Here is a 16,439-nt window from a genome sequence, read left to right as displayed (position 1 = left end):
ACGATATATTTAAAAAAAATAGACATTGTGGTTCAAACATCTTCAAATTTCAACACATGAAAAAAATATGCTGAGAGTGGGCTGATGAGCAAATTTTAAAAAATGTTATCTTGGAAATAATTGGATATATGAACCTAAAATATCACAAATATCTGAATAAATGTCCATATTTGACACTGTAAACATCAGAAATTCTTAAATAGAAAGCATTCTAAAAATTTCATGAGTTACTTAAATGTGTTCCTGCATCTGTTTCTCCACACACTATTTGCTCTACATGTAAAACACTTTAACATTTGTACATTCTTTACATAGGACATCTTCCATTTTATATATTTCCTGTTATTTATTTTTATTTACTGCACATTGTTTGTGTATTTATCTGTAGTTACGGTGGTGGGAACTGCACTCTTTCTTTAATAAAGCATTTCTATTCTCCTCTGTTGTGGCTGCTGAGCGTAAATTTCAGACTCTGGCACCAGAAACCTTTGTGCTGACGGCGGTTTGCAGGAAATGGTGTCCATGGTTTAGTCGTGGGGTTACAGAGAGTGAAGCTGGCTGGATGTGTGGGTTAGCGAGGGGCCAAACAGGGGCTGAGACAGGACACGAGAGAGACAGACAGACAGACAGGGGTTCGGAGGCCCTGCCGTCTTACTTGGGCGAGCAGTAGTCCAGAGCGTAGTAGGAGTGGGGCAGCGTGGCCCAGCCTGCCTGGCAAGCGTACAAAGGGCCGACGGTTTGATACCTCAGCCGCACCGAACTGGACGAGGCACCGAACGCAGCGGCCGCAAAGCCAGAGGAGGGGCTAGTGGCACAAGCCATCTCAGTCATGCTGGTCATGCCACAACGGAAATAAAAAAAAAAACAAAACACCCCAACCCGAACCACAAACACACAGGCAGAAATGAAAAATAAGATGATGAGAAAAAGGGGAGAGTAAATATAAGAAAGAAAGAAAGACAGGAGCAGAAAAAGAAAATCAGGGAATGAAACAAAGGAAATCTTTTCTCGGGATCCTGTTTAGAATTTCTTTGAGCGATTAAAAAGAGAATCTGGGCTGAGAAGTCGCTCCAGGAAGGATGATCAGGATATTTCTGCTACATTTATATTAACTAGACTTTAACTTGATGAGGATTTACACTACCGCTCAAAGTTTTTACCTGTTCTGATGGAAAGCTTGACCAAATCAAAGCCTGTAATTGCAATATTTAACCTTCCTGTTGTCCTCATTTACAGGCACCAAAAAATGCTGTTTCCTTGTCTGAAAAAAAAATCCAAAAATTCAGCAAAAAATTCCCCAAATTTCAGAAAATTCCAAAAACCTTCAGGAAGAAAATTCCAATAATTCCTTAAAAGTTTCCCTTAAAAATTTTATTAAAAAAAAAAAAAAATAAATAAATAAATAAAAAATCCCCCAAATTTGGTAAGAAAATTCTTGTAAATATTTTCAAAAAATGAGTAAAAGTCTTCCAAAAAAATGATGATGTAAAGTGATTACATATATATCAGTAAAACTTCTAATATTTTCTTAAGAACACTGACAAAAAAAAATCAACCAAAATCCAGCGAAATTTAGTAAAGATTTTTTTGTAAAGAAGTTTTAACATTTTGGCAATGAAATAATACAATAGAAAATAACCATGTCTTAATTTTTAATATCTAAAATACATCTTGTGGCCTTAATTTTACACCAGTTTTGGGCTTTATACTATTTAATGAAGGATATTTACATGTGAAATTGCAGATATTATATAACAATAATGTTCAACAGACTATCACTGCTTCTAGATATTTCTTTTTGTAACAAATGAATGTGTAAAATTACAGAACTGGTGCTGCTTTTTCTGCTAACTGTCACCATCTGCATCTAATTTTAGAGATTCTGGAAGCCAATTCTAGCTATTAAATGAGAAGAAAATACATTACAATAAATGTGTGAATGTATTTTATCAGTATTTTTATATAAAAAATATCATATTCATCGAAATTTCAGTTATTCACAATTACAAATTTTAAATATCTTTTTTTAATGAGATGTAAACTTGGTTAGATATAGAACTGTCTATTTTTACATTTTATTGACATTTTTGTGTATTTCAATTGGATGAATCTCCCAAAAAAGTTAGAATTTCACCCTTGTAAGCTAAAATAATTGTAAATTGATTCATTTAATGCTATCGTCATTAAAAAAAACTGCCTTTCTTTCAAAAATAAGGACATTTCTAAGTGACCCCAAACTTCTGAACGGTAGCGTATACTTAGTTTTTGGGTAGAAAACAACATTTAGATAAATAAACATAACAGGATCCACATTAGTAATCAACCAAGAAGGATGAATTTTACTGATAAGAGGTAAAAACCAGATGTTAAGTTTGCCTGAAGGCATCAAACTTCCTCCTCTCACCTGTTTTCCTTCCCGTTGGGGATGACGGAGAGACGATCCGTGTTGTTTCTGTCGCTGCAGACATACGTGTTCCTCCTGGTCATGCCAGCTGACGCTGGGTTATTCTGCAGAGAAACATGCAACGCCTTGAAATAGACAGGACAGGTGAGACTTGAGCTCAAGGTTTTGGGGGAATGTTCTTCATTCACAGTGTTTTTCAGAAAGATTATCAAGTAAACGTGGGTTGAATTTACCAAAGGGAACGTTCATGCAGCAAAATTTACCTGTTGAGTCTGTGTTTTCTTTATATAATGGTACAGTTTAGGCATTTTAGATGTTTACATTCTTATATGTTTAAAAAGAAAGCAAGTGGAGCAAATTCAAGGAATTTTGTGTAATAAAAAATAACAGAAATATTTACAGTGGGTAGGAATGTGCAAATTATTCACTTAAAAATGTGCAAATTTATGTCATATATGGAGCAGCAACTTTTTCAGTCATAGAAGTTCAGGGCTTTATATTGCAGTGAAAAATGAACCAACAGTGAAGAAAAATGTGATGTGAGCAAAAGAAAATACTTAGAAAGTTGTTGGAGTTTAGAGAATCAAGCAGCCAAGAAACTTACTGTCACTGAAAGTCAAGATGATGAGCTTTAAAGAGAACAACTGCCTTCAAAATCGGCAGAAATGAAGCTTTAAAGGGCAGCTGTGCTCAAATAAAGTTATTTTCATTCATTTTACATTTGACATTACCCAAAAAGAGCCACTAGAGCATCTTTCTGAGTGGGTGAAACTCACGCTGGGGCCGGTGGTGGCTCCTTTCCTGCGGTCGGGGATGTCGGCCTTGTTGGGGTTGTTGGCGTTGCCCAGCAGGGGGCTGGAGGGTGGAGCCCCGCGGCTGCCCGTGGTGCCCGGCTTACGGAGCTGAACTCCTCCGTCCTCCTTGGAGCTGTTCTCCGCCGTGGTGGTCTGACTCCTCTTAGGATGGGCCATCCCTGGAGGGACGTTCTGACCCACTGCAGCCACAAACGGCAGACAGACGTGTGACTCAAAAACACCGCGACAAATCCATAAGTCTGAAGGCTTTAATCTAAAATGAGACGACCCACATTTGGAAAAAGAACAAATCTGACGGTGACTCAGAGCATCGCCATCATCAGAGCATCATTTTTAAAGAAAGTAGATTCAGTCCAGGGCTGGAAAATGGAGCAAACTCATGATGTTGAGGCTTTTGTTTACTCCCCAAAATAGAAATGTTGCTTCAGCAGAGATTATGGAAGAGACAACTGATGAACAGTAAGAATCAATTAAGCAAAAAAGCTATTTTAAAAAAATGCTTTCTTAACCCTTAGATGCATCAGTGGCTCAAAAATAACCGTGAGGTGGTTTTATTGCGATATCTTTGTGAATGAAAAGATTTTATCATTTCATTTTCCAGCAATTCCTCAAATAACATGTTTTTGATGTCATTCCATTTAAATGTTTGTTGCCTTTTACACTTTTAAAGGAACTGTAATATTTGTATTACTACTCCAAGCTCTTTATCACAGAAAAAAATACAAGAGGTGATGCACAAACTTAGAGAGACGAAGAGCAGCAACAGTTAGAGGAAAAGAAAATGGATGTTGACATTCTTCTAATGCAGTTCTGTGTAATATTCTTCTTTTTCAATCGTCAACATGTTCAAAATCTGTTATAAAGTGAAAAATAAACATATTTTAAGCATGAAGTCATTCTTGTGTGGAAAAAAATATAATGAAAACAAAAATACAAATGATTATTGTTCACCAAAATGTCAATAAATGGCATAAAAACACACTGGGATCACGAGGAGCAGATTAAAACACAGAGTAGCAGCAGCAAACTGCACCAGCAGCAAACTGCACCAGCGTCCACTCAAACCCGATGTCTCTGCCTCTCTTCAAATCCAAAACTCACCTGTTCAAGACTATTTATTCTCTCTAAATGTTGTAATCGTTTGGTGGACGATTTTCTCTAGCAATTTAATCAAAATGTAAAAAATACTACAAAACCTCGAGTGAAAAAGGCCTCAGAGTCGTTGAAACCTCACCGTGTTTAGAGCGTGAAAAGGTTCTCAGTGCTGCTATTTAAGCGGCGGCTCTAACGGGGAGGAAGCAGGTTATTGACAAAGCATTATATCACCGCGGACAGCACTGAGCCGTGCAAATAAGCGAGAGGCTAAAGTGCCTCCACCGTGTGACCGCTTTGATTTAACTGCTTTTATCAGCCTGACAACGAGCGACCGACACAAACCAACCTCTGTCAGCTCAGCAGAGTCGGAGTTGTGCTGCTTTCAGACGCTGCAAAAGGAAAGATTTCTCTTATTTATGGTATTTATTAATGCTTCCTGCTCACCTTGTTCGCTGTAGCGTCTCTGTTTGTGGTTGGAGGAGACGCTCCTCTGGACTTTGAGGTGTGACGGCGACTGGCCGTTCACTTCGCTGTTGGGTCTCGGTTTGGCCAGAGACAAGTTGCTGCTGGAGGCCGACTCGCTGGGCTCCAGCTGAGGGACAGAAACACGATAAATATTCAGCTTTTACCTTTACAAACATGTAGATTATCAGACATCCAAGTCAGGGTGATGGTAGGAGCTTCAGTAGAAACCAGCCGGACTTCTCTGGTGGGTTCTTTGTCAAGAACCTACCATTCTTTTTAAACCGATTCAATTAAAGAAAGTTTTTCCAATCTGTTTGTGCAATAATGAAGCTTCAGTATCGTGCAACATTAGACTAAAAACTATTTTCAAAATTCACCAAAATTAAACCATGTATCAGAGCCAGAAAGCTGTAAAAACAAAAAGAATTGTCAGACTTTCTACTGCTTGAACGACTCATCTGTGACAAACCATTTTTCTGGAAAATTAAAACCAAATCAAAGTTTGAAATCACACCGTTTCCTCAAAATTCAGTCACCTTCAAAAAAGTTAGTGGAGTTATTTGTAACACCAGCATGACTCAAAATGATTGAGTGACTTTGGGCACGTTTATACACCTGTGGGATTCAAAATTGCCCAAAATCGTGTCCAAAATGACTTGAAAATTGTCATTTTTAACAAATTTGTGGTCATTATGGAGAAGTTTAAAGTAATTTTAGACAGTTTTCAAGTTATGTTGGACAATTCTTGAGTTGGTTCAGACAAGTTTCACATCATTTTGGACAATTTTAGACAAGAGACACATTAAGAAACATTGTAGAGGCTGGAAACATGGAAATAGTTAAATATCTACAGTATGTCCAACCTCCACTTTCCTTCCTTGACACGAAATTGGATTCAAAATGTTCCAAAAAAAACCTGAAAATTTGTCCAAAATCACTCAAAAAATGTCATTTTTAACAAATTTTGAGTCATCGTGGACACGTTTCCAGTGATTTTTGACTGTTTTTGAGTTATATTGGACAATTCTTTTGTCCATTTAGGTAATTTACTTAGATATTTTGGACATGTTTCAAATAAATTTGGACAATTTTAAATTTGGCTTTAGACTAGAGATAAAAATCAAAGCTACTGGATCAATAAATAAATGCAGCACGGCTCAGAAACAGTGAACAGAGGAGCAAGTTGTTGGAGATACATTCAGCATGGTGAAACATCTTGATACCGCTGATGAGCAGAGTCAAAATAAAAACAGTTTTCCAGTCATTTTGGACATTTTTTGTTACTTGAACCAATTTATTCCGTTTGGGTTAGTTTTACTCATTAATTTTCTATTCTAAATTTATTTTACCTTATTATAATTTCAATTCCATGGTATTTATAGGACCTTACTTTTGGTAATTTATCACACTTACATCATGTTGTTTTTCTATTAGGTGCTGCATTTATTCTCCTGTTATGTAATTTTGTTTTTCTGAGTGATTTCTGGCAGAACATTTTCCTTCAGGATGGATAAAGGCTTATCTTTTTTTTTTTTTTTTTAGCTGGACACCCTCCCCCTATCTTTCACAAAATACCTCCTGAAACACGAGGAAAAAACAACTACAAACGCTCCAACAAGCCTGGCAGGTCGGTCCACATCGACGTTTCATCAAATACCACAGGAGAACATTTTGATATTTCATCATTTCTGGGGGGAATTTACACCACAGATGCTGAGGACAAAGTAATACTGGTAACAGTGGAGGCTTCAGTGAGCCGGTGAGGCGTTGAAGGAAGTTTAAGTGTAAACTTCTATTTGCTAAATGTGAACGAGAGCAGCAAACATGGAGGAAAATTGATGAAATTAAAGAATCGGACTAATTCCAATCAGATTAAAGTCTATGGATTAACTTATTCTGCACAGGGCAAGAAATCCAAAAACATCCTGCTTTAAAAAGTTATCAGAACTTTGGAGAACACTTTTAGAACCTTCTCCAGAGGAGTTAACATAGAATAGGTAAATAAGTCATGTAGTGCTGGGATGATGATGAAGGTTCGTACCTCGGAGGCCTTCCTGCCCAGCAGCAGGTAGGTGGCCGTGATCTCGTCGTACTTCATCTTGGCCAGAGAGTCCTGGATCTCCTCCAGGTTGTAGCCCATCCCCACCATCACATCTGCACAAACACAACAACAAGGTTCATGTTAACTGAATAAAACACACACAGGCTGGACGACCAGCTTTTCCCTATTAATACACTAATAAAAATCTGCTAAAGGTCAAGTTTTACTGTAGATAATTACAGTTACAGATAAAAAAAACAGAGGTAAAAACTTCTGAATAATCATCAGTAAGAAGCTAACTTTGGGTTTTAGTTGAAATTTCTTTCTGAATGTTTTGGTCAGAAGAAGAACAGGGTAAAATTACAGCATCCAGATGTTCAGGCTAAATGCTGTAAGTTGCATGTAATTAAATATGGACATTAATGGGGTGAATACATATGCAATCATATAGTTCACATTTTAGAGATTTAATTAATTGAGGTTATTTTGTAGAAATCAGAAGACTGAACTATGAAGCCAGTTCAACACAGTCAGACATTCTTTGTGTGAGTCGGCTCGACAAAAACTAAAACCTCAGTCAGAGTTCACGGGTATGAAGGTGGTTCTCAATTTTCTTTGTCAACTCAGACTTTCTGCTTCAAACTCTGTTCACACAAACAGGGGTGTTTAACTAACTCCACAACATCAGTTACCATGGAGATCTAGCGCCACAGCATCAGTTACCATGGAGATCTAGCTCTACAGCATCAGTTACCGTGGAGATCTAGCTCTACAGCATCAGTTACCATGGAGATCTAGCTCTACAGCATCAGTTACCGTGGAGATCTAGCTCCATAGCATCAGTTACCATGGAGATCAAGCTCCACGGCATCAGTTACTATGGAGATTTCGCTCCACAGCATCAGTTACCATGGAGATCTAGCCAGTTTAAAAGAGAGACACCTTCATGACACTGAAAACTCTGACTTTCTGCTCAACATACTTCACTAACTCGCTAATCTCGCTTCGTAGTTCAGCTGTCTGTTTTCATTTTGACATGAAAGAGTCTTTTTTGTAAATTCGTACCAAAAAAAAAGCCAACTTAAATAGAGGATGGCTAAATTCTGCAAAGCAATAACAGCTGAAAACTTCCAAAGGGGAACTTTTTCATAGGAACTGTAGGTTCACATGTTATCAAAAAGCAGAAAATCCAATAATTCTGACTGTTTTTACAGTTTGTAGCTCAGATAAATGATGGAATTTTGGAGGTGTTTGGAAAAGATAACCTGCGTTTCAAACCCGCTGACAGGTTTTGGGGTTTAAATGGTGATTTATATATATTAACGTTTGATGCTGCTTCCCTGTACCCTGACAGAGCTGGTATATAACTCACTCCCAAGTCTCAGGCTGAAACCAGTCCTCACAGAGATGGATATAAAGTTCACACACGAGTGCTTCGCCGTGGATCCTCCCCCATCGTCCAGCTCACGTTTGCAGCAGCATGCGAGGTGACGCAAACCGGCGTTTTCCTGCTGCAGCCGGCGTTAAACATTTATCTGCCCGTGTGTCTGCTGGTGTTCTGAGGATGTTGATCTGTTTAGCGTCATTCTGGGCAGATTCCATTTAAAGCACAAAAAGAAAATCCCCAGAAAGAGAAGCAACGTCTGAACGTGACTAAAAACACTCGGTTTTAGTTTGAAATGGTGTGGACTGAGTATAAACGCCTCCCCCAACGTGCATCACATGCAGGCTTTTATCCTTTCATCTCGACATCCCATTAATTTTTGAAAAGACTCTTCTATGTGAAACATGCAGGTTTCTAAGCAGATTACATCTTGGGAGACGGAGCGGCTCGTCTCTGAGGAAAGGTGTTGAAGTGAGTCAGGAGCTTCTAGTGACCTGCGATGAGCTCCGGTTTCCTGCCAATAATCACTCCGACAGAGCTGGAGGCTGGTGTTTGTGTTCAGGGGGAGATAAGGAGATCATTTTATTATCAAACCCTTTTTACTTCACAGCATTAATGTCTTTAGTCGACGGCAGAGAGCTCAGCAACCAGAACCTGTTTCAGCCTCTTCACACCAACTAGCATACTGTAAGATACAAAAGTGAATAAACATTTATAACTAATTTTTCCAAAATTTTATAGTTTTTCCCTGTTTTGTTAAATTACAGCTATTTAATAAAATCAAAGAAAACAAAGTATTAATTTACAAGCTTTCCATTAAAAACAGCCCATAATTATAAATAACGCCCACATGAAAGACACAACCTTTGATATTAAAATATTTGCAGTTATTTAAAATACATAATAATATAGTAAGATTTGGGAAAAGGTAAAAACATTTTTAACTGTTATTTCACAGATTTTCCTTGTTTTGTTAAATTACAGATAATATCTAGTAAAATTACAAAATAATACTTTTATTTACAGTCAAAACTAAAAATAGTAAAATAAATGGTAATTATTTTTTTCACAAAGTTGGACTGTAAAGTTGCTTCTACTTTAAATCAACAAATATGTAATTATTTTGTAATTATTTGTCAATTGTTTGTGCATTCAAGGTTAAAAAAAAGGCAAATTTTTTAAAACTGCAATTTCACAAATTTTCCCTGATTTGATGAATTGCAGGTAATATCTAGTAAAAAAAAAAAATCTCTGAAAAAACGTTATTTAATTGAATTTACATGTTAACAATAAAAAAATTTGCATTTTTTAAAAACTGTATTTTCAGCTCTTTTTTAAATATTTTTTTTCTTTACAACGTATGCCTTTAAAATTTCATTATTTTTCCTGCATTTAAATCGGGAAAAAAAATTGTTATTGATATGGATATTTGTCGTTATTTGAAAGAAAAATTATGTATAATAAGGATAAAAAATGTTTTTTTCACAATTTGAAACAATGCTACAGACTTTACCCTTACTGCAGTAACTTTACTATTTTTATTAATTCCCTGCAGAATATAGTACTATAAGTCCATTTAGACATATTTTGATTTTGATAATCTGACTCTTACTTCATCTGTTGTTTTTACTCGGCTGTTCAGGGAGTTTCTGGGAATCATTTTCTGAGGAAAGAAGCTTAAATTCCCAAACTTCTGCTGTTAATTTTGTGCTAAAATTCAGAAACTTAACATTAAATCCTGTAAAACTAAGACTTGTTTCCTGTCCAGCAGGACTTTCTTGTTGAAAAAGCTTCTCTAGCTTCAAACGTTCCACTGAAAGCTGCTCTAAAGTCACTATTTTCACTGTTTTTCTTTTTGGCGGTTTTTTTTACCGACTGACGCCTTCTAATTTGGTCGAATTAAATCTTTCCACGCCAACATGCAATTAACTCTGGCAGACGTGACAAATCTGAGCGTAAACTGATGAAACATCAGTCGCAGGGCATGATTTAACAGAAAATACCGGGTTTCTGCAGCTGGAAAGTGACACTTAAGAGCAACATCGTGTAAAAGACGTCAGCTCTGCCTCTGTTACCGGGCAGATTCTGAGATCTGCCGTCTTTCGTCTTCCCCATGGATTCGTCTCATCTTTCTCACTTCCACCCTCCAACACTTCTGTCAGTTCATTAGACGGTTCCTGCAGCAGCTTCAGATAAAGAACTGCTGGTTTCAGGAGGAAAACAACAGAAGGAGGCTCTTCAGGGTTGAAACAACATCGCTGCCTGGATGTATCTGCTCAGGTGATGTTTTCCTGTCATGTAGACGGAGGTTATACAGCTCAGGTCGGTTACGTAAAAACTCCTCACGGCTTTATTCAGATGTGACAAGACCTTTAGAGAAACATCTCCCTGATATTCAAGAAGTCTCATGGTGACGAGTGATGAATTTTACACATATTTTTCTATTTAAGGTTTAATTAGTGACCAATAAAAACAAGAGAGATGCTCAATAAAAAGCAAGTATCGTGAAATGTCTTATTTTTTCTCTTGAAAAACTATTAGAAAACCAGCAATAATTCAACAAATATACTAAAAACAAACAATTTTTAATGAATTGATAACGTAAATAGCTGCAGATTACTATTTATTTAATCATGATGTAACTTCAGCTTAAAATCGACTCATTAAAATGTCTAATGGTGTTTTAAAAAACTGCTTTTCTGATTTGCTTGAAACTTTTATATCATTAAATATTTAATCTAAAATGTCATCAGTGGAGGTTTAGATTGATGTATAAAAAACATAAAAAAATTTTAAAAACCGCCCATCAACCAACTTTTTAGTTGGTTGATGAGGCTTTTTAAATGAGAAAAATCTAAGAACATATTAAACATAAAAGTCACATTAACACAAAAAATGTTCTCAGCTATATTTGGAGAACCATTTTGATCAGATACAGAGGTTGTAGGTTTTACAGTTCAGAGGATTAATGTAAAGATTGCACCAGGATCAATAAATACAGTAAATAAAAGCAGCTTTTAACACCAGAAGACAGTTAAATATTGTTCTATATTGCACAAGCACTCTATTTATCTGCAGCACTAAAATACAGCAACTTTGTTTTTATTTTTTATTACTTTTTTCTTTTCATTTGTACTTTTTTAATATTATTTATTCATTTTTTTCTTTTCTTTTACTTAAAATGTATTTACTGATAATTAGTTTCTTTTTCCCCCCTCTATGTAGTGTATCTTTTTATTACTTATTTTATTTTTCTGTATTTATTTTTTCTCTTGTTTACTTTTTAAAAATTATTTTATTCATTTATTTTATTTATTCATTTTTTCTATTCTATTCTTTTTTACTTAAAAAATATATTTAGAAATTTTTTTAACCTCTGTCTTGCATCCATTGTTTTTATTGCTTTTTTCTTTTATTACATTTTAAAAACATTTTAATTTATTTTATTTATTCATTTTTTTCTATTCTTTTCATTTTATTTATTATACATTTTTTTATTTTACTTTTTGCCCTCTCTGTCCTGTATGTTTTTTATAATTTATTTTATTTTTCAGTTATTTTCATAAATTTTTTTTCTTTTCTTTCAAACTTTTTAAAAATAATTTTATTTATTCATTTTTTTCTATTTTCTTTTTTTACTAAAAATATATTTTATTCACTTAAACATTTTTTTCTTTTCTTTTTTCCCCCTCTATGTCCTGTAAGTTTGTTAATTATTTAGAGCCTGTTCACTTGTTGTTTTTTCTCATCAAAAAATTTAAATAAAATATTGGGGGGAAAAAAACAAAAACAAAAAAAACATGACAAAGTTGTATATATTGCACACGCACACTACCTATTGGCAGCACTAAAATGTAGCAATGGCAATTTTACACTTCAATTTTCTTTTTTCTTTTCTTTTTTATTTCTTTATTTTTCTTCTATTTTATTTTATTCCTCCCTTTTACCTGCAAGTTTGTTCATTATTTAGAGCCTGTTCACTTTGTTCCTGTTTTTTCTCATCTGAAAATGTAAATAAAATATTTGGAAAAAAAACAAAGAAACAGGAGACACTAAAAAAAAAACAAAGGTTTTTTGGAGGGTTAAAGTGTCTCTGAGGTTCATCCAGACGTCAGAGCTGCTCATAAACCTGCCAACAAACCTCCACCTGCTCTTCCAGGTGTCGCTTGTTTCGACGGTTTAAAACATTTTGCCTCGTCTCATCGGGGAAAGTTCTGCATCTATTATTCAGGGATTCCTCAGCAACACGAAGACTCGTCTCTCTCTGCCTCGGCTTCTTGTTTTTTCTGCTTTTCCTGGGTGACCGGGAGTTTGTACCGACACATGTGCAACCCCAGCTGCAGTTATGTAAGACCCCCCCGTCGCTCAGAAACTCCATTCAGGCCATGGCGGGAGGCTTCTCTCTGCATGCAGCACCGCAGCTCCTGTTTATTTATTCATCGTCACGTTTCATCTTTTCTCTTAAAGCTCTTCGGCGCTGAAATAATGAGACTGTGGAGCTGCTAACACCTCAGACTGCTTCTCTCCAGAACGCTGGTGAAGGTGTGCACTTCTTCTTTTTTATTATTTTCTTTGATTGCACAACAGGCCTGAGGGTCTCAAAGCTAACTAAGAACTTAAACGACTAAGCAGAGTTTCCTTCAAAGCACAATAAAATGCAGTTTTGTGATTTTCGTGGCTGCATCAGCAGGTTTTTTTAATCGTTTTTTTTTTTTACCTATTCTCTTCTGATCCGTGATGTCCAGCTCCGGTTCAGTGTAAGGCTTGAGCTCGTCCTCCTCAAATCCAGCGTTGATCCATCGATCCTTCATGATTTGCTGCGAAAACAAAGCGACACAATTAGAGCTGCAGCGGCCAAAAATGATTCATATTCAAGTCAAATTATGATTTATAGCGATAAAATCGTTTGACTGGAAATGACATAAGTGATAAAAGATATTATGTAGACATTTTAAAGATCAATTTGAACTATTTCTGTGTTTTCTTTGACATTTTTCCTAAAATTTTCTCTCAGATTTTTGCAAAAATGCAACTTTTGCTTCTCTTTTTTTATGATTTATGGCATTCTGTGTATAAATTCTTGTTTGAATTCTCTCTCCTTCTTCATCATTGTTCTGTTTCCATAGACATAATGCCTTCTCTTCTTACAGGTTCTGGTAAATGGTGTAATTTTTTTTCATTAAAGAAAAATGAAACCCAGTTTTGAGGTTTAGAGGATTACCCTAAATGTTTCTTTAACATTTTTCCTAAATCTTTCATGCATACCGCATGAAGCTGTTTACATTTTGTGCAAAAATGCAGCTTCTCTACAATTCTAAGTGGTAAAAGGGGGTAATTTCTACCACGCTGATAACCGTCTTTCTTCATGTCTCCACTGGGATTTTGTTGCACTCCTGTTTAGTGACGCTCTGCAGGTTTTAGAGGTGTGCCGTGGAACTCTTGGATACAACTTTACAGCCCTTAAACGTCTCGTGAGAAGCCACAAAGTGCAACTGAAAGTCCTCGCTGAGCTTTTTGGTTTCAGCTGTGACTTGCACTCGACTAATAACAGACTGGAGAACTCCTGCATCAGCTGTCCTCAGTTTATAGAGTCACAGAACGCTCCAGAACATGATGAGAACCATTTGGAAACGTATAGAAGCTGCATTTTCTCAAAAACCTGAAACATAACTAAAGTTTGCCATGTCAAAAATAATCATCTTGCACACTGCATTTTTAATATGAATATTAAAAAATCTAAACAAAACAAAAAAATACATAAAAACACTTGAAATTCATCATTAACATCTCAAACACAATGTCTCACTGTCTTTAGTCCCACATTTAAACCATTTCCAGCCACAAGAAATACATACATAGATGATTATTTTGGCCTAACTGAACGTATCTCGACAGATTTTCAAAAAACGTGAAACTTAAATCTTAAGCTTAAACTTAAATATAAAAAGAAAATGTGTCAAAAAACCTGCAGAAAGTGGGTCGACGGTTAATAAATAAAAAAATCTTGGAAAGTATTTAATATATTAATCTAAAATTTCACAAATATCTTAACAAAAATCCAGATTTTATGCTGCAAAAAATTCATGCAAATCAAAGATGTCTGAGGAAGAATTTTTTTAAACATCTGATGATTTCAGATCTAGTTTAACTCCACTTTAAACCTCATTTACTGCTCATATCGCTGTTTTTTCGCTTCCAGTAACTCCTTGCTGCTTCATTCAGATCACTGCTCTTCCTCTCACTAATATCGAGCTGCGCTGCATCTCATTCCTCTGCACCTTTATTTTTAATTTGCAGCCGATTGATCGCTCTCCGGGCTTTTTTTTTGGGCGGCCGCAGCCAAACTAATTATCGCTGTGTGACGTAAGCGTTCTAATCCAGGCCAATCGGGACCATCTGATGCCAACAGATGTGACCCTCAGAGTCGAGCCAGCAGCGTTTAGCTTCATTCACTTTGACAGAATTCAGCTGAAAAATGTTTTCCTTGAAGAGCAGCTCTTTGATTAAACGGCAGGTCGGAGTTGATAAAAACACTCCTGCGTGTTTTAAATGATTCAGTGAAGAGATGATCATTAAGACTTTGATCTGTGGAACAATCGCTGCCTCGGACATCAAACTTCCGACTGCTTTAACCTCAGCACATGTTCCCGCTGTCTAAATATTTCTACTGGGTAGAAAATGTGGAAAATTAAATGTCTAACTGGGATCTGACGCACTGTGACCTTTGATAGAAACATCTTGGTCTCTTTATTCCACTAAAACTGATGGAGTTTTGAAGTTTTTCCATTTTATTTGCATCCTGGAAGAATTTCTGCTCTGAATTTGTTTTATCACATTAACCCGTTAAGACGGAGACATATTCTTACATTTTTACACACTGTAGTGCAATTTTTTTGGAGTATTTTTATTTGTTTTACATCAATATAACCCTTATATCCCAAGTTTTAATAATATGTATTGACTTATGTCTTAATTTCTACAATAAATTGTTTCAAAGTGCAATAAACCTAAAAAAAATTTACAATCGTTTCTGTTTTTTTCACATATACAGTGGAAAAAAGTTTTCAGACACCCCATACATTTGTGAAATATTGCATTAAGTATCGCTCTTAGGTCTTAACTCTCCTATTGTCCTCATTTACAGGCACCAAAAAATGCTGTTTCCTTGTCTGAAAAAAAAATCCAAAAATTCAGCAAAAAATTCCCCAAATTTCTGAAAATTTGCAAAACCTTCAGGAAGAAAATTCCAATAATTCCTTAAAAGTTTCCCTTAAAAGTTTTTTTTTTAATCCCCCAAATTTGGCAAGACAATTCTTGTAAATATTTTCAAAAAATGACTAAAAATCTTCCAAAAAAAATCCTAAAAATATCTAAAGTCATTCCATATATATCAGTAAAACTTCTAATATTTTCTTTAAGAACATTCACATAAAAATCAACCAAAATACAGCAAAATTTGCTGGATTTTGGTTGATTTTTATGTGAATGTTCTTAAGAAACCTTTTTAACATTTCTTTTTTTCCACAAAAAAATGTTCAAAGATTTCCCCAAAATGTTGAAAATGTGGACATCAGAAGTTTCACTGTGAAAATATATTTTTTTCCACATTTTAAAACTGTAAAACAGGTCAAGTTTGACCTGCAGGACGACACGAGGGTTAAAGTGCAATTTCTTCCATAAGTTTAATGGTGTTATCTATTCGGTACGTTTTTACCAGTAAATTGTGGTTTTCAATTAAAATGTATAGAATTTTGTAATATATATGATGCAATAAGGCTGTTTTCTCTGATTTTTCTTAAATCTCTGCTTCAGTTGTACTAAAAATTAAAAAGAATTCTAGTTTTTCACACATCATTAACAGCCTGATTTATAGAAATTTGTATTCCTAAATTTTAAATTTTTTATGAAATTGTATCTCACCATATATTGGCAGACAGTTTTTTTTTTTTTTTTAAATATAATTGTGCAGGGTTGGATTCTAGTCTTATTAAAGCCGTGCTGGTGACCTAAAAATCAGATTACTACAACTACAATCACCAGATTTTTCAACAAGAAATCTCCACTTCAGCTGCTCTAAAAATTACAAAATTTTTCAGTTTTTCACACATCCTTCAGTGCCTGATTTACAAATGATTATATTCCTATTTTTTTTAATTAATGCTATTAAGATAGCTTATTTAGTGTTATAAATACAAAATTAAATGTGGGATTTGCTTCAATCTTGGTCTTACTTTT

General features: G+C 35.3%; 1 protein-coding gene across 24 annotated transcripts in view; it reads right to left on the bottom strand.

The window, feature by feature from the left end:
- The window catches only part of mark3a (MAP/microtubule affinity-regulating kinase 3a), an 88,464-nt gene that overhangs the window by 20,982 nt on the left and 51,043 nt on the right, over positions 1-16,439 (bottom strand). For 20 of the 24 annotated variants that reach the window (XM_055005792.1, XM_055005796.1, XM_055005798.1 and 17 more), the window contains exons 10-15: positions 12,922-13,021; positions 6,821-6,933; positions 4,759-4,906; positions 3,181-3,398; positions 2,405-2,508; positions 656-832 (exon numbers count right to left, since the gene is read on the bottom strand). In XM_055005792.1, coding sequence (XP_054861767.1) covers positions 656-832; positions 2,405-2,508; positions 3,181-3,398; positions 4,759-4,906; positions 6,821-6,933; positions 12,922-13,021 — 860 coding nt within the window. The remainder of the gene's footprint in view (positions 1-655; positions 833-2,404; positions 2,509-3,180; positions 3,399-4,758; positions 4,907-6,820; positions 6,934-12,921; positions 13,022-16,439) is intronic. The other 4 variants (XM_055005799.1, XM_055005800.1, XM_055005802.1 and 1 more) reach the window with 1 other exon arrangement.

Source organism: Amphiprion ocellaris, chromosome 20 (assembly GCF_022539595.1).
Source record: "Amphiprion ocellaris isolate individual 3 ecotype Okinawa chromosome 20, ASM2253959v1, whole genome shotgun sequence".
Taxonomy (NCBI): Eukaryota; Metazoa; Chordata; class Actinopteri; family Pomacentridae; genus Amphiprion; species Amphiprion ocellaris.
This window is presented reverse-complemented; position numbering and strand designations above follow the sequence as displayed.